This window comes from Prionailurus bengalensis, chromosome D1, assembly GCF_016509475.1.
Source record: "Prionailurus bengalensis isolate Pbe53 chromosome D1, Fcat_Pben_1.1_paternal_pri, whole genome shotgun sequence".
Classification (NCBI taxonomy): Eukaryota; Metazoa; Chordata; class Mammalia; order Carnivora; family Felidae; genus Prionailurus; species Prionailurus bengalensis.
The window spans coordinates 30,995,752-31,013,277 of NC_057346.1; the positions used below are offsets into that span (position 1 = coordinate 30,995,752).

Here is a 17,526-nt window from a genome sequence, read left to right on the forward strand (position 1 = left end):
TTATCTAGTTGTTATTAGCAGGATGGTTAGTCTGAAACAAAGTTGCTCACCATCCCTAGAAGTGGAATCTGTTGCTGTCTCTATGAGCAGTGGTCCATGAGTCTTGGTTAACACCTTTTTTCATTATCAAGAGTTCTAGTTTAAATGAGAAGCTATGTGGTTACCTACCAATAAGCTATATTGCTCACTGGAGCTAGAGCTTTGAAATGTTGCATCTAATAAGACCTATGGTAGTGGAAGTTTTACTGTAATTCGTATATGACATGGTGTTTCTTCTCACTCATTATATTCACCTCTCAGCCTTTCCAGTTTTTCAGAAGAGTTTGGTAGAAACAAACATCTTCTGATAGCCAACAAGTAGCCTTAGAATAATTGCAGGAATAGTTCCACCTTCAGGATATTGTGATCCACAGGCCCAAGAAGGCATACTTTTGGCTTTTCTTGGAACTTATGGCCATAGTCTCAGTATTTTACCTTTCAGGTAGATAAGTTTATTAGCCTCTTCTCTCTCTCTTTGATTTAGAATCTCCTAGATTTATTTCTAGTTGAAGTAGAGATATTAAAGTCTCACAAGGCAAAAAGTGTGACCACAGATTGACTAAACCAGAATTTACCTGAGTTTGCCATTGCCCAAAGGAAAACCAGCATTTGTGTGTGTGTTCCCTAATCTGTACTGTGAGTTGGGTACACAGTGTGTGGTTAATTTGAGCACATGTGTGGAGGAGGTGCTCTCTGATGCACTAGACAAAATGCAGGATTCATGTCCTTAAGGGAAGACACTGTATTAAGGTGAATGCAAACAGTCCCACTGTGTCTTCCTTTAGGTCTGACATTTTTTCTTTTTTTAGGTCTAACATTTTAATTGTCAGTTTGGCCTTCCTGAGTGTGGCTGAGGCAGGAATGATGTTTTTTTTCTAATCTACTAACTTACAAGTAGTTGGATGAGGGAATTAGACTTTTCCTCCATTCCTCAGCTTCATTCTAGTATTTTTATTGCCATCATTTTTTTTCTAGAGAGAAGTGATCCCATGGGACCAGGGACAGTTCATTTACCTTACCAAATTTCTCCATAGGCCCTGGTCACAAGAGGGATCAAGGTGCTGCTTATGACTGCTGATGATGGAAAAGAACTGAAAAGAGGCCACTTAAAACATGGTACTTTTTCTCTTTACCCTTTTTGTAGTAGTGAAGTCTGAAACAGAACAAGAGTCCTTCTGGTGCTTTATTTCTCCCATTTCCCATGGATGAGGCCCCATAGATTTTAGGGAAAAGTGGTGGGGCTGAGTTAGGGAACCAGTCCTCACCTTGTTACTGTACCAGCCATTACCCCCAGAACACAACAATGCAGGACACTTCCTCCATCCTCTTCAGTCCCTGGTGACAAGATGGGGCTTGGCTGGGACCAGAGTAAAGACTATCTTCATTGTTGTGAAATGGCTATGACTGAACAACATGAAGGAGAGGCAGTGTCAGAGAAATGGTATTGTCATGGACTGAGCCCCAGGAGCACAGGGGGTAGAAAAGTTTGGAGAATAGACACAGTAGGGAAACATGGAATAGAATTATAAGGAGGAAGTACGGATTAATACTTAAGAAAATGGAAAAAGGCTATGTGCAGACAAGTAGAGCCAGAGAACAGTGCTATTTGGAGTTCTTTCACCCAGCAGCCTCTCAGGCCTATTCTCCTCTGCCAGCCTCCCCACTGTCTTTTGGCATCCTGCATCTTGTAGGAGAGGCAGGATAGTGTTCTGAATTAGAAGTCAGGAGATCTATAGTCAAGTTTAGGTCTTAGGTTATTGACCTCTCTGGGCTCAGTTTCATTTATTCACCAGCATAATGTAGTTTATTTTAACTGCCCTTATTGTCTGGGTAATTTATTGTAAATGCTAAATGAAGGGATGTATGTGAAAGCACTTTGTATGGAGCAGGTATAGACCCACGTGCAGGATCATATCTTTGTTATTAACCACAATCCATAAAGTGTTCATGAGAACTACTTGTGAGGTGTATGTGCAAGAGTGTCGAGTCTCAGCTCTTCATTGTGTATCTGAGAGCCCATTCTCCCCTCTGTCCTACAGTGCTTGTAGCAGGACTTATGCATAGTGTCTCCTTTTCCTCCACAGTACTTTCCACTCTCCACATGAAAAATATAAAGAAAGAAACTTATGATACATTCTTTTCAATTCAGGTAAGGATATTTCAGAGATGGAGATGTTTTGATCTTGTTCATGCTAGGACCTGATAGACCACTTCTCAATAGTAATTAGTTCAGTTAAAACTTGGATCCTTTATGCCCTTGAAATGCCTTCTCCAGGTAGTTTGGGGTATAAATAAATTAAATTCAAATGCTTACAATGCCTGGCCCTTAGCCCCTTAGAAGGATACAGGATGAGAAACATAAAATACTAGCAGGGCAGCATCAGTGGGAATCTCCACAGAAGTCCAAGGGCTGTACCCCCGCCCCAAGCGACAGCTCTGGTTTCAAGGAATGGGAGCCATTCTGGCAAAGAATCCTCAGTCTCAGGAGAAGAACCAACCACTATCCCTTTTCATAGCTCTATAGGCATAAATTTTGGGTTGCAAGCACACAAGAATCTATGGCTTCATTAGGAATTTATACATCATTCATAGTTTTCCAATTCAGATACTATTTGCTAATCAGAGGGCATTTTAACCATACCAATCTACCTGATAACATAGATAACATCCTGCCTTTATGAGGTTTCCAGGTAGACCTAAAGTCACCTTGCATGAGCAAAGAGAAAAATTTTATTAACCCTTTACTCATGCCCCATTAATCTTTACTTATGATCCAGTGAGAAAGATAAGATATGTAAATAACACAAGATAGGAAGTGCTAGTTGCAATAAAACTATTATTGAGTAACTGGAGATCAGAGGGTGGCATAGATATCTGCCACCGGCTAGATCCATGGTTACATGTTTCCTTTTGCATTGGATTGAGATATGTAGTATTAGGAGCACAAGAAGCATCTATTAATTACCATCACTATAAAACAATGCCTGAAATTCCTGTTTCTGCTCTCATACACTCCTAGAGTCTGAGATAGCACTAAGATTTAGGGAAGAGTACAAAGGAATGTGTATCCAGCATAATGACTGGGCCAACATCAGGAAATGGTGCAAGTAGCTCAGAGATGTTGGGGTGAGTGCATTCCAAAAGAATATGAAAAGGGAGTATAATTCCCAGGACAAAGTAAACACTCAAATAGATGCTAACATCATGATATGATGAGGAAGAATTGGCAGGGGGAAATCAATAAAACCGACGAAATCAGGAGTCAATGTGATATGCTATCTATTATTAGCAAAGTCCTGAAAATGAATGACCTCATTTTGTTTATTCATGGAGTAGTCAGTGAATGTTTTTAGCACCTACTGTGTGCCAGTTAAGTACTTTTCAAGGCATTGTATATAAAGCAGTGAATGAAGTCTATAAAAGCAGAATTTTTGGAGTGTCTATTTTAGTGGTAAAATACGTAGACAACAAACAAAGGCAGATATAGAGTATGAAGTACTAACAAGAGCTAGAAAGACATTAGATGATATTGATATACACAGCTTTTAGTTTGTATAATCTTCCCTTTTTTTCATGTTTATTTCTTAAATCACCATGTACAAAACTATTAGTCTTATTCCCACTTCGGAGATGAGGAAACCATGACTTAGAAAGGGGAAATTACTAATTTGAGATAACACGTGGATGATCAGATCATGCAATTGAATAATCCAGGCTTAATTAAACTCAAACCTTCTGCCTCCAAGTACCATGCTCTTTTTACTGTCTTATATCATCCACCATCTAAACTCCTTCTCTGGTGAGAAAATGCTTTGATATAGTAGTGGAGCAATCACAGGAATTAAATAGTGAAAATGAGTACCAGTAGCTTTAGAAAGCTCATTGTAATTTGTCTCTACTGCATTTCTTATGTGAGAAAGTGAACATGCGAGAAACACAATTCTTAGGGACAGATGTTGTAACTGAATATGGGAAGAAAGCAGAGATTTTGAGCCTCTATTTTGTTTTTGTGTTCTCTATCAAACATATTTCTTTCCAAACTGGACAAGATAGAGCCTACATAGATTGGGGGAGGGGGGGAGCTAACACTTGAACTGGAAGAGAAGTTAAATGTTTCAAATTTAGATCAGAACGAGCACATTATTTTGAGTGGGTACCTTGTGCCAGGTCCAGTGCTAGGCTGTAGGTATATACTAGTGATCTATATATAGTATAGGCTCTAGGTATATACAGTGATCTAACAGATACCGTCTTTGCCTTTGTGGAGGCTATATCCAGGTTTGTTCACTGAATATGGGGGCTCCGTTGTTGGTTTTGTTCTGTCTGATCCTCTCCTGAGGGAAAATACAGAAGCTGTGCTTGTCAAGATTCCAAATAAGATAGCTAGAAAGGAGTGCTCACCCACCAAATGAGGGAATCTGCTGTGTCACAGTAGGCTGAAGTCAATACACAGTAATTACAAAGTCTCTGCATTAAAATTAAAAACAAAACAGGAACAAAACTGAAATACCAAAATGCAGATAGGAAGAAATCCATCCTGATAGCAGTCTATATGAAAGAGATTTAGGATGCTATTTATGGCAGCCTTCACTTAAGTCATATCAGTAACATATACCGCCAATAGTTTTGAAAACTTGGGTTTTATTACTCTGACAGACATTACCACACTTCTCCTTACTGGTAGGAGCACATTTGAAGTATTTGCTTTTGTTTTTCTGCTCAGGCCATTGTGTCTTCCACTTAACAAAGTGGAATGCTTCCAGGAAATATAATTTAGAATTTTTCTAAAAATAAATGAGGGGCACCTGGGAGGCTCAGTCAGTTGATTTTAGCTCAGGTCATGGTCCCAAGGTTGTGGGATCAGGCCTTGCTTCAGTCCATGCTGAATGTGGAACCTGTTTAAGATTCTGTCTCTCTCCCTATTTGCCCCTCTCCCAGGCTCATGTGCTCTCTCTCTCTCTCAAATAAAAAATAAAATAAAGACAAAAACAAATGAAAGGAACTGGGAATTTAGTTTGGAGTTGACCAAGATGGTGATACAGGAGACTCCTGAGCTTCCTTGCTCCCACAGATGCCCCAAATATACAGACACATGTGAACACTTCCCTCTGAAAGAGGTCCAGAAACTAGCTGAGTGGCTCTAGAGATTGTGAGAATGAGCAAATAACCACATCAAAATGGGTAGGAAAGTCTGAGACACATTGTCACCATAAACCCCACCCCCTGGTACAATGTCACAATCAAGATAGAACCTTCAACTCCTAGCTACTCCCTGAAGAGTGAAGAGTTTGGATTCCACATCTAGTGCTCCAACTTTTAAGACTTTCACTGGAGGTATGGGCCTCCAAACACCTAGCTCTGAAAGCTATGTCCATGAGACCTACAAGACTATGAAAAAAAGAAACAACTGCAGTGGCACAGGACAGACAAAATCCCAGTCTGTCCCTGAAAAGATTTATCTACATACTTTAAAAGTTGCTGCCTGTGGGCCAGGCTTCTAATTTATCAGGCAACTAGAGGCTGGCTGCAGTCTTCCCAGTTCTGGGAAACTGATGGTCACTTCTCATACCTTCTTTCAGTTCACTCCAATAATAAAACCAAGTCCCCAGTATCTCCCTAGAAGGAACTTGTGCATACATTTAGTGCCTAGCTTTTGCAGTAGCCAGCCAAGGAACAGGCTACTGGATCATCTGGTTCTAATAGCCAAAAGGGCCTGCATTTACAAGTACCACAGCACCATAGCAAAGAGTCCTTAACAAGCACAGAAGCACCTCCTTCCCCAACTATAAATCTGGGCCCAGTACAGGGGAAGCAAGCTAAAATTCCCATCTCCCAGTTTCTCCCCGGATGGGGCTTAACAACATATTTTCCTTGCTGGTGGCTGAGAGTCCAACCTCTAATCAGCTTGCATTTGATTGCTGACTGTGACTCTTTCCTCTGGGACACTGTCAGTTCTTGGCACACACTCGACTACTGTGAGCCACTAAAAACAAAGAAGATAGCTTAGGCAATCACAAAAGTTTGAGAGACAGGTACATGGGCCAGGCTGATCAACAAGGTTCATCTCTTATATGAGATCATTCTATCAAGATGGGGAGAAATGGCTGTTTTATCTAATGCACAGAAATTAGCAGAGAATCAAAGACAATGAAACAAACAAACAAAAAAAAAAAAACAGGAATAAGTTCCAAACAAAAGAAGAAGAAATTCCAGAAGCAAATCTTAATGAAATGTAAATAAGTGATTTGCCTTATAGAGAGTTCAAAAATAATCATCATAGAGATAGTTATTGAGGTCAGGAGTGTAATACATATGCAAAGTGAGAATTTCAAAAAAGAGATAGAAAATATTTTAAAAAGGCCAAACAAATCATAGAGCTGAAGGATAAAATAATTGAACTGAAAAATCCAATAGAGGGGCTCAACAACAGACTTGATGTAGTGGAAAAAATGGATCTGCAGATTCAAAGACAGGGCAGTGGAATTCATCCAGTCTTAAGAGAAAAAGAGAAAAGAATGAAAAACGTGTGAGGATAGCTTAAGGGATTTATGGGACAACATATGGGACACATTAAACAGAACAATACACACATTATAGAGATCCTGGAAGGAGAAGAGAGAGAGAAGGGATTAGAAGGCTTAATCAAAGAAATAATGGCTAAAAACTTACCAAGGGAATGAAACAGACATTCAGATCCAGGAAGCCCAGAGAGTGCCATATAAAATGAATCCAAAGAGACTCATACTGGGACACATATAACTAATTTGTTAAAAGTTAAAGACAAGGAGAAAATCTTAGAAGAGCAAGAGAAAAGCAACTTGTTACATAGAAGGAAAGCCCCATAAGGCTATCACAGATTTTCAGCAGAAATCTTGCATGCCAGAGGGAGTGGGATGATATAGTCAAAGTGCTGAAAGAAAAGAACTGCCAACCTAGGATAACCTACCCTGTGAAGGTGTCCTTCAGAATTGAAGGAGAGGTGGAGTTTGCCAGACAGACAAAGCTACATGAATTCATCACAACAAACTAGCATCACAAAAAATGTTAAAAGAAATTCTTAAGCTGAAAAGAAATAGAAACTAATTAGTAACAGGAAAAGCTAGTTTGTAACAGGAAGACATGAAAATATAAAGTTCCCTGGTAAAGGTAAATGTATGGTTAAATTTAGAATAATATTGTGACAGGTAAATAACTTTTAACTCTAGTATGAAGGTTAAAAGACAAAAGGATTAAAAATAATTCTAACTACAATAATTTTTTAATGACACACAAGGTAAAAAGATGTAAATTGTGATATCAAAAATATGTACGGAGAGAATTAAAAATGTAGAGCTTTAATACATGCTTGAAGTTAACCTGTGTTAGTAGAATAGACTGCTATCAATATGAGATGTTTTATATAAATCTCATAGTAGCCACAAAACAAAATCCTGCAGTAGATATACAAAAGATAAGGAGACAGGAATTAAAGCATACCAGTACAGAAAAATCATCAAACCACAAAAGAACAGATCAAAAGAGGAAGAAAAGAACAAAGGAATTACAAAACCATAAAAGAATTAACATAATACCTATCAATAATTATTATAATGTAAATGGACTAAATCCTCTAATAAAAAGAGATAGAGTGGCTGAATGGATTAAAAAAATAAGACTCAAGTATCTGTTGGCTACAAGAGACACACAGCTTTGAGGACACAGACTGAAATTGAAGGGATGGAAAAAAGATATTCCATGCAAATAGAAGCCAAAACAAAGTAGAGAGTAGCTGTATTTATATCAGACAAAACAGACTGAGACAAACTCTGTATCAACAGTCAAAGAAAGTCTTTAAATGATGATAAAGGGGTCAATTCATAAAGAATTGAGCAATGTATATCAAATGTGTATATAATAATTGTAAATATTATGCACCCAATGTAGAAGCACCTAAACACATAAAGGAAATGTTAATAGATCTGAATGGAGAAATAGTGATACAATAAATGCAGGGGACTTAATACCTCAATTCCATCTAGACAGATAATATCACCCAGGCAGATAATAAAGAAGGAAACATAGGACTTAAATTATACATTAGTCCAGATGGACCTAAAGAATATTTACAAAAATTCTAACCAGCAGCAACAGAATGTACATTCTTCTCAAGTACACATGGAACATTCTCTAGAATAGACCATATGTTAGGCCACACAACATGTCTTAAAAAATTTAAGAAGATTGAAATCGTATTTTCTGACCACAGTGGTATGAAACTAGAAATCAATTACAAGGAAAAAACTGGAAAATTCATAAATTTTTGGAGATTAAACAGCATGATCCTGAACAATCAATTGGTCAAATAAATAAAAAAAGAAATTTAAAAATCATGAGGCAAATGAAAATGGAAACGCATCTCAAACTTATGAGACACAGCAAAAGCAGGTGTAAGAGGGAAGTTTATAGTTATAAATGCATACATTGATAAAGAAAAGATCTCAAACCAACAACCTAACTTTACACCTCAAGGAACTAGAAAAAGAACAAACTAACCTCCAAGTATTAGAAATAAGGAAATAACAAAGATCAGAGCAGAAATAAATGAAATCAAAACTAGAAAGATAATAGAAAAGATTGATGAAACCAAGTTTTTTTAAGAAGATGAAACTGATAAATATTTAACTATACTAAGAAAAAAGGAGAGATAAGACTCAGTAAATAAAATTTTAAGTGGAAGAGTAGAATTACAACTGATACCACAGAAATATAAAGGATCATAGTTTCTACTAGTATGAACAATTATATACCAACAAATTAGACCACCTGGAAGAAATAGATTAATTCCTGGAAGCATACAGACTACAGATAATGAATCATGAAGAAGTAGAAAATTTGAACAGACCAACCAAATATGAGTAAGAAGATTGAATCAGTAATCAAAGACCTCCCAACAAAGGAAAGTCCAAGACCAGATAGCTTCACTGGTTATTTCTATCAAACATTTAAAGTAAAACTAGCACCAATCCTTCTCAAATTCTTCTAAAACAAAGAAGGGAGGAAACACTTCCAAACTAATTTTATGAGGCCAGCATTACTCTGATACCAAAGCTAGACAAGGACATTATAAGAAAAGAAAATTATAGCCCCAGTATAGATTCATGAACCCTTAATAAAATATTAGCAAACCAAATTCAGCAATACATTAAAAGGATGATACACCATGATCAAGTGAAATTTACTCTGGGGATACTAGGTGTTGGGAAAACTGGATATACACATGCAAAAGAATGAAACCAAATTCTATCTTATGTCATAGACAAATACCAACCCCAAATGGATTAAAGACTTGGACGTAAGATTTGAAACCTTAAAACTCCTAGAAGAAAGTATACATGTAAACTCCTTGATATTGATCTTGGTGATAGGGTTTTGCATTTGACATTAAAAGCAGAAATAAACACCTGGGACTATATCAGACTAAAAGGTTTCTGCACAGCAAAGGAAACCATTAATAAAAGTAAAAGGCAACCTATGGAATGGACGACAATATTTATAAACCACATATCTGATAATTGCTTAATATCCAAAATGTACAAAATCTTGTACAATGCAATAGTAAAACAAACAACAACAAAACCCCCAAATAACCCAATTGAAAAATGGCCAAAGGACTTGCATAGGTATTTTTCCAAAGAAGACGTACAGATGTCCAACAGGTACATTAAAAGCTGGTCAATATACCTAATCATCAGGGAAAGGCAAATCAAAATACAATAAGATATCACCTCACTCCTGTATAGCTGTCAATTATCAAAAAGATGGAAGATAACAAATACTGGAGAAGAGGTGGAGAAAAAGGAACCCTTGTATACTGTTGGTAGAGATGTAAACTGGTCCAGCCACTATAGAAAATAGTATAGAGGTTCATAAAAAAATTAAAAATAGAACTGCTATATGATCTAGAAGTCTTATTTCTGGGTATATACTCAAAGGAAATGAAATAGTTATCCTGAAGAGATATCTGTATTCCTATGTTCATAGCAGCATTATTTACATAGCCAATATGGAAACAGCCTGTGTGTGATAATAGATGAATAAAGAAAGTGTGATTGTTTTATATGTACATAAATACTGTATATGTACTTAAATAATGTATATGTATATAAATGTGATTTTTTAAATATGTATATGTAATATTCCATGGTGCGGGTGTGGAATATTACATGGGCATAAAAAATAATGAAATCTTGCCATTTGCAACAACATGGATAGATCTAGAGTGTATAATGCTAAGTGAAATAAGTCAGAGAAAGACAAATACCATATGATGTCACCCATGTGGAATTTAATAAATAAAACAAATGAGCAAACAAAGAAAAAAAGAGAGACAAAACAAAACAGACTCTTAAATACAGAGAACAAACTGGTAGTTCCTAGAGGGGAGGTTGGTGGGGGAATGGGTGAAATAGGTGAAAGGAATCAGGCTTACATGATGAGCACTGAGTAATGTATAGGATTGATGATCCTGAAATGTACACCTGAAACTAATATAACACTGTATGTTAATGATACCTGAATAAAAACAAAACACAATTCTGGGATTTGGAAATTCTTACTTAATTGGATTCAACATTTTTAGCAGTCATTTGTTGAACGTTTTTAGTGCTTCCCCTGGGTCAGGTGCTTCTTTACTAGACCTCTAATCTGGTCACTTAAGGGAATGAAGAGATTCCATTGTTCCAGAAAAGGAAATGTGGCAATGGCAGTTGATTTTACCAAAGCTCGAAGAAGTCCATTGAAACCCCAAGCGGAGTAACAAGACCAGGGAAATTATCTGAGAGTGGAGAGTAGAACTCAGTTTGTGGGCAGTTAGAGGATGCTCTGGATTGTAAAGGGGGGTTGTGAGAACTGAAAATTACAGTTCCCTTCTAAGCAATACACGGATTTTAAATTGCAACAAAATTTACTAAATTGACACTTCATTTTTCTCAGGGTCGTACCCCCATACTGATGATGGTGTATACAGCAAGCTCTTTGGATGGATGGGGTGCTGTCCACAATACTTTGGACTCACATAGTGAGTATTCCTTAGGTCCTTTCTCAGGAGAATAGATGATACAGATGACACTGGCCTGTTTTTTTTTTTTTCCTTCTGGTTAGAGTACTTGAGATTTAGGGGACAAGGCTGCTAGGTCTTATAGCTTTAAAAGTATCAATGTGATTAAGTAATCACCTTAACAGATATCTCTGCAGGTCATTGTAACTGAAATTCAAATTAGCAGGATCAGATTTTATTTTATCGAAGCTATTAAAGTAATCATAGTTCTGAGTTGTTCTGAGAGGGCAATTCAATTAGAGTGTATTGGGTGAATGTAGAATTTTCTCTGGTCCCACAGTATCTGCCATGTGCTTTCAGGAGAGTTGGCAAAGATCATTAAAATGTAGTTTATGGATAACAAGTTATGGAGAACAGGTAAATGTTCCCGTTACCATGATTTTAGATTATGCACTGTGAGAAGTCACTAAGTGCTTCAGCAACACTGAGCTGGACATATATTTACCTAAGACTATGATGAATAAACAAATGTTTAAAACATGCAGTTTGAACATCCCTCAAAGGGCTATTAATTCTTTCAAACTTTAATTTTCTCCCCCATTTCTCCTTTTCTTCCTACCTATGTGGCAGTGTTAATGAAAGAGATACGTGATATGTTCAACTACAGTTTCTCCCTCAACTTCTATATGTTCCATGGTGGCACCAACTTCGGCTTCATGGGTGGATCTGCAGTTTTGGACAATTACCTCCCTATGATCACAAGCTATGGCAAGTACTTGTCCCCCACAACTGTCTCCAACCTAGCCATCCCACCATTTGAGACTGGAGTTCCTAAGGTGGGTCTCTGGAAATAGTCACTGGGACTGTTCATCTGTTTTGCCTTTAACAAATGCTGGAGATTGAGGGTTTAATATTTATTCTTCTTGATGGTATTAGAATTTACCAACCCCTAGAATGTAGGCTGTCTGGGACTTTGCAGGCAGAGGCATTGGTTGTTTAATCTTGTCTATCCACTGTGCACCCTAATTTTCAGAAGTTCACTGCAAAACCAGTTACTTTGGATCTCTTGATAATACCAGGGAATTGATTAGTAGGTATTCCCCAGTCTATAACTCTACTGAGAGACCAAGTGAAAAGTCAAGAGTGAAAGAAAGGAAGAAGTTTAATTAGAAATTGAATAGAAGAAGCCAGTGGATTGGAGTAGTCTGGGCTCTTATCCAGGACTTACTAGATATCCAGGGAATGCCTTCAGTTGAAAGCCTTAGAGAGTATGGCAAATGTCTCCTGGTTTGGACTAATTGGGACATGGTATTTTCTTGTCTAATGCCAAAAGGTTTTTCTTCCTTTTTTTTTAAAAGTTTGTTTATTTATTTTGAGAGAGAGAGAGAGAGAGAGAGAGAGCGAGAGCGAGCTCACTGCCCCTCTGGGGAGGAACAGAAAAAGAGGGAGAAAGGGAGAGAGAGAGTATGTGTGTGAGTAGGGGAGGGGCTGAGAGAAAGGGAGAGGGAGAGAGAGAGAAAGAAGAAAGAGAGAGAATGAGAAGGGGAGGGAGAGAGAATCCTAAGCTGGCTCTGCACTGTCAGCACACAGCCTGACTCAGGGTTCGATCTCATAAACTGTGAGATCATGACCTGAGCCAAAACCAAAATTGGACACTTACTTGACTGAGCCACCCAAGCACCCCAAAAGTTTTTCCTGCCAAAACTTCTATATTAAGGATCCTTTTGCTCAGTGCTAATTTCTTATATCTTCCTTTGCTGAAGCTGGAGCTTTCCTGGGGAAAGTGACAAATTTCTTTATATTTTTCAGGGTATGGGGCACTGCTAACAGAGAATGGAGAATATACATCTGAGTACCTCGTATTTCAAGAGTTTTTTACCTCTTCTTTTGGTATCTAGCAACAACCTCAATCTGAAGGATAACTCAGCTTCTCAATTCGTCTCTGTCTTGTGAAGAGGAGATTGAGGGAATGGATAAAAATGTGTTTTTTGGGAGATGTCCACTTTATTTTATCATTAGGCACTGGGGATTCAAATATACACAAAATACAGGGCCCACCCTCTAGGTGCTCAACATCTAGGCCTATGTTTCTTAGTCTTGATTGTACATTGGAGTCCTCTGTGGAACTTGTAAAAGCCAGAGGTGCCAGGCCCTTCCCAGAGCTGTTAGATAAGTATGTCTTTGTTGAAAAGAGGGGGGGAGGAGGGGCAGAATCTGAGCATATTTATTTTCCCATTGGACTTTAGCAGATTCTGATGAGCATCCAAGGGTTTAGAGCTACTGGTCCAGCAGTGGGCTTGATGTACCACCTCCTTTTCCAGGACAGCAGGGCATCCTGCCTTAGAGCTGAAATAGATATGAAAGGAATCTCACTCAATTACTGCCTACCTCATGGTTCTTTCTGGAATTGGGAAGAACTGGGCCCTTCATTCTTGGTGGTTTGGGGATAGCAGGGTAAATGGTGCCCTTGAATGGGTTGGAGGAGGATCTCAGAATGGCCCAATCTCCTATTTTTAATTGCAGGGGTTCCCATGCCTCAGCGACCAGATTTAATACCTAAGGCAATGTATAAGTCACTGCTAACACCATACTACATTTCACTGTGGGATGTCATACCCTACCTAAAGGAGGTAAGCTTTTTCTGCGTGTAAAAGCATGGGATAGCCTTTGGACAGAAGAGAGAGGAGGGAAAGGCTTAGCTCAAAGAATAGGAAGTAAATTACTAGGGAACCAAAAACAATCCTTAGCCATTTTAATTCCTTCTCCTAATTTTACAGTTCAGAATAATAAACCTAGAATAATAATTCGGGAACATACAGAAAATTTAAATTTGAAGAAACAGTATAAACATTACAGGATATTAGGAAATGTCCTTTCAATAGTGTAGCCAAGAAGAGATCCCTGCCTTCTGAAGATGGTTGCAATAAAGGCACACTGATTGAATCTAAGGCAATGATTTTTAAACTTTTGGTTTAGTAGGGGGACTCCTTCAAACTCACTGCAATATTCAGTACATAAGGCATGTACTGGTTAAATCAAGGATGGTAATTCTAAGGCTCTGTACTTACATCCTATGAGTCAGCCATCCTTTCCCTAGGATGGCACATATTAGGATGGCCCATGTGCCACTTCTGACTTACCTGTAGGGTTTGAAGGAGCACAGTTTGAAAACTGTTGGTCTAGAGGAAAACCTGCAGAGTTATTCGCATAATACTTAGTAAACATTGGTGTTTGGAGAATTGCATTGTCAAGGTGTTGTTTTGGGGAACTTCCAGTCTAATAGGGAAGAAAGGTGAGTACAGTAGCAATTAGGGAGTCATGGGTCCTACAGTAGAGGAATGAAGGCAGCACAGCATTGTCAAGGGAACACAGTGTTGTGTTAAAGAGTCTAAGCTCTGGAGTCAGACTAGGTTTGAATCTTTGCTCCAATATTTACCTTGGGGTGCTCATTTAACCTCATTCTAAGTTTCCTTATCTGGAAAATGAGACTAATAATTGCACTGACCTCACAGGAGTGTGGTGTGGATTAAGCCACTAATATCTGAACCTGGCACACAGTAAGTGCTGTGTGTGCGCTAGCTGCTGTATTATTATTTAGAGATATGGCCAGCATGCTGGACAATCACAGGACCCAAGATTATATCCCAGTTGAGGTGATTTTGAGATCCAAAGGATGATTAGGGGCTTAATGTGAGGAACAATAGAGTAGAATAGAGGAAGGAAAGGAATTTGAGGCATAGTGGACACCATTTGCAAAGACATGGAAGGAACTGCATGCTTGGGGAACTGCAAATAGGACTGGAATGAAAAGTATTTGTGGGACAGCACCAAGTAAGGAACCAGGTAGCATATGTTGGAGGGCCTTTGTGTTTTGTTTTAACCATTTTCTTATGGAATTTTGAAGATATGAACAAATGGCAGAAAAAAAAGTAATGAACTTCTATGTGCTCAACACCCAGCCTCAACTTTGTTAATATATGTTTCATGTAATATTGTTAAATGAAATTAATATTGTTTCATTTATACACTTGTCCCCTTCTACTCTTTTTAACATTTTTGAGAGAGAGAGAGAGAGTATGTGTGTGAAAGGGGGAGAGGGGCAGAGAGAGAGAGAGAAAAAGAGAGAGAGAGAGAGAGAGAGAGAGAGAGAGAGAGAGAGAATCCCAAGCAGGCTCCACATTGAGCTCAGAGCCCGATGTAGGACTTGATCCCACGAAACTGGGATCATGGACCAGAGCTGAAATCAAGAGGCAGATGCTCAACTGACTGAGCCACCAGGCCCCCCAAGATTATATAATTTCAGCTACAAATAATTCAATATGTATCTGAAAAGATAAGAACTCTTTCAGTGATTTACTAGGAAATATTTTTTAATAGTTTTTTTTTAATTTTGTTTATTTATTTATTTTGAGAGAGAGAGAGAGGAGGGGCAGAGAGAGAGAGGGAGAGAGAGAATGACAAGCAGGCTCTGTGGTGTCAGCACAGAGCCCTACTCCGGGCTTGATATCACCAACTGTGAGATCATGACCTGAGCTGAAATCAAGAGTTGGAAGCTTAACCTACTGAGCCACCCCTGTGCGTCTCCTGGAAAATATCTAGTAATAGGCTCTCTAGAAGAAAAAACTCTGATTAGTAGTGTTTGCCAATTCCTGTTGTCTAAGTACTCCCACTATAGCTAATTTTAAGCCTCTAGCATGACAACACTGAATACAGAGGTAAAATACAGGGTTGGGAAGAGATGTGCACAATTGGCCCTCATGAGCTGGTCCAGACTGGCTTATAGCAGAGCACTGCTGAAAATCATAGAATATCCAGGGTTCAGATTTTCTCAATTATCTCAAAATTTTTTTAGCATTTAGTTGTTAATATCAGGTCCAATTGAGGTCAGTTACACATTGCATTTAGTTGATAGTCTCTTAAATCTCTTTTAATCTAAAGTTGTTTTTTCCATCTGTTTATTGCATTTATTTGTTGAAGAAGCTGTAGAATTCCCCACTTTCTGGATTTTGTTGATTAGGTCCCCATGTATCTGAGAACATATCTTTATATTCTCTACATTTTCTGTAAACTGATTTAGATGCTTGATGAGATTTAAGTTAGGTGCTTTTTAAAAAATGTTTATTTTTGAGAGGGGGTGGAGGGGCAGAGAGAGAGGGAGATACAGAATCCAAAGCAGGTTCCAGGCTCTGAGCTGTCAGCACAGAGCCCGACATGGAGCTCAAACCCACAAACTGAGAGATCATGACCTGAGCTGAAATCGGATGCTTAACTGATGAGCCACCCAGGTGCCCCTAGCTTAGGTGCTTTTTAAAATATTGTTTGCAAGTATACTTCATAGGTGGTGCTGTTATATTTTTTATGCATCATATTCCAGGCACATAATGGCTGGTCATTTCTGTGTTCATAATTGATCAGTGGGGTTCAGGAGTAGTTAGCCCAGTCTATCCATTGTCAATGTTCCCATCAGCCTTTTTACCTAATGGTTTTAGCAGTCATTAACAATTATTACCTACATCCAATATTTCATTAAGGCTTTTAAAATAGTATAATTCTGGGGCGCCTGGGTGGCTCAGTCGGTTAAGCGTCCGACTTCAGCTCAGGTCACGATCTCGCAGTCCGTGAGTTCGAGCCCCGTGTCGGGCTCTGTGCTGACAGCTCAGAGCCTGGAGCCTGTTTCCGATTCTGTGTCTCCCTCTCTCTCTGCCCCTCCCCCGTTCATGCTCTGTCTCTCTCTGTCTCAAAAATAAATAAACGTTTAAAAGAAAATAATATAATTCTAATTATATCATTCCTTCTGCATGTATACACATGAAGTCTTCTACGTAGAAGAACTTCCCTTCACTAATTTTCCTGTCACCTTGATGTACAGTTTGTAAAGAAAAGTTAGGACAGAAATTCAAATATTTTCTTTTATCAGAAACTGAATTTATTCCTGGATATCCTCCAAAGGTGACCAATGGCGTGTTTTGCTGTTATTGTCTTTGATTATAACTCACAATTAAAAATATTATTTTTAATTGAAGTATAGTTGACATGTAATATTATGTTAGTTTCAGGTGTACAAGATAGTGATTTGAAAATTATGTACATTACAAAATGCTCGGCACAATGAATACAGTTACTGTCACCGTACAAAGTTATTATAGTATTACTGACTATATTCCCTATGCTGTACTTTTTAACCCCCGTGATTTATTTATTTTATACTTGGAATTTTTACCTCTTAATGTCCTTCACCTATTTTCTTCAGTCTTGCCACACCCTCCCATCTGGCAATCATCAGTTTGTTCTCTGTATTTATGAGTCTCTCTGTTTGTTTGCCTTGTTTTTCAGATTCCAGATATAAATGAAATCACATGGTATTTGTCTTTGTCTGACTTATTTCAGTTAATATAATACTCTCTAGGTCCATCCATGTTGCTGTGAATGGCAAGACTTTATTTTTTATGGCT

The 17,526-nt window shown here is 38.2% G+C and overlaps 1 protein-coding gene across 1 annotated transcript in view; it reads left to right on the forward strand.

The window, feature by feature from the left end:
• The window catches only part of LOC122484217 (beta-galactosidase-1-like protein 2), a 54,043-nt gene that overhangs the window by 23,737 nt on the left and 12,780 nt on the right, over positions 1 to 17,526 (forward strand). Inside the window, exons 7-11 of the mRNA XM_043582220.1 lie at positions 1,074 to 1,155; positions 2,124 to 2,188; positions 11,011 to 11,095; positions 11,705 to 11,842; positions 12,884 to 12,964. Coding sequence (XP_043438155.1) covers positions 1,074 to 1,155; positions 2,124 to 2,188; positions 11,011 to 11,095; positions 11,705 to 11,842; positions 12,884 to 12,964 — 451 coding nt within the window. The remainder of the gene's footprint in view (positions 1 to 1,073; positions 1,156 to 2,123; positions 2,189 to 11,010; positions 11,096 to 11,704; positions 11,843 to 12,883; positions 12,965 to 17,526) is intronic.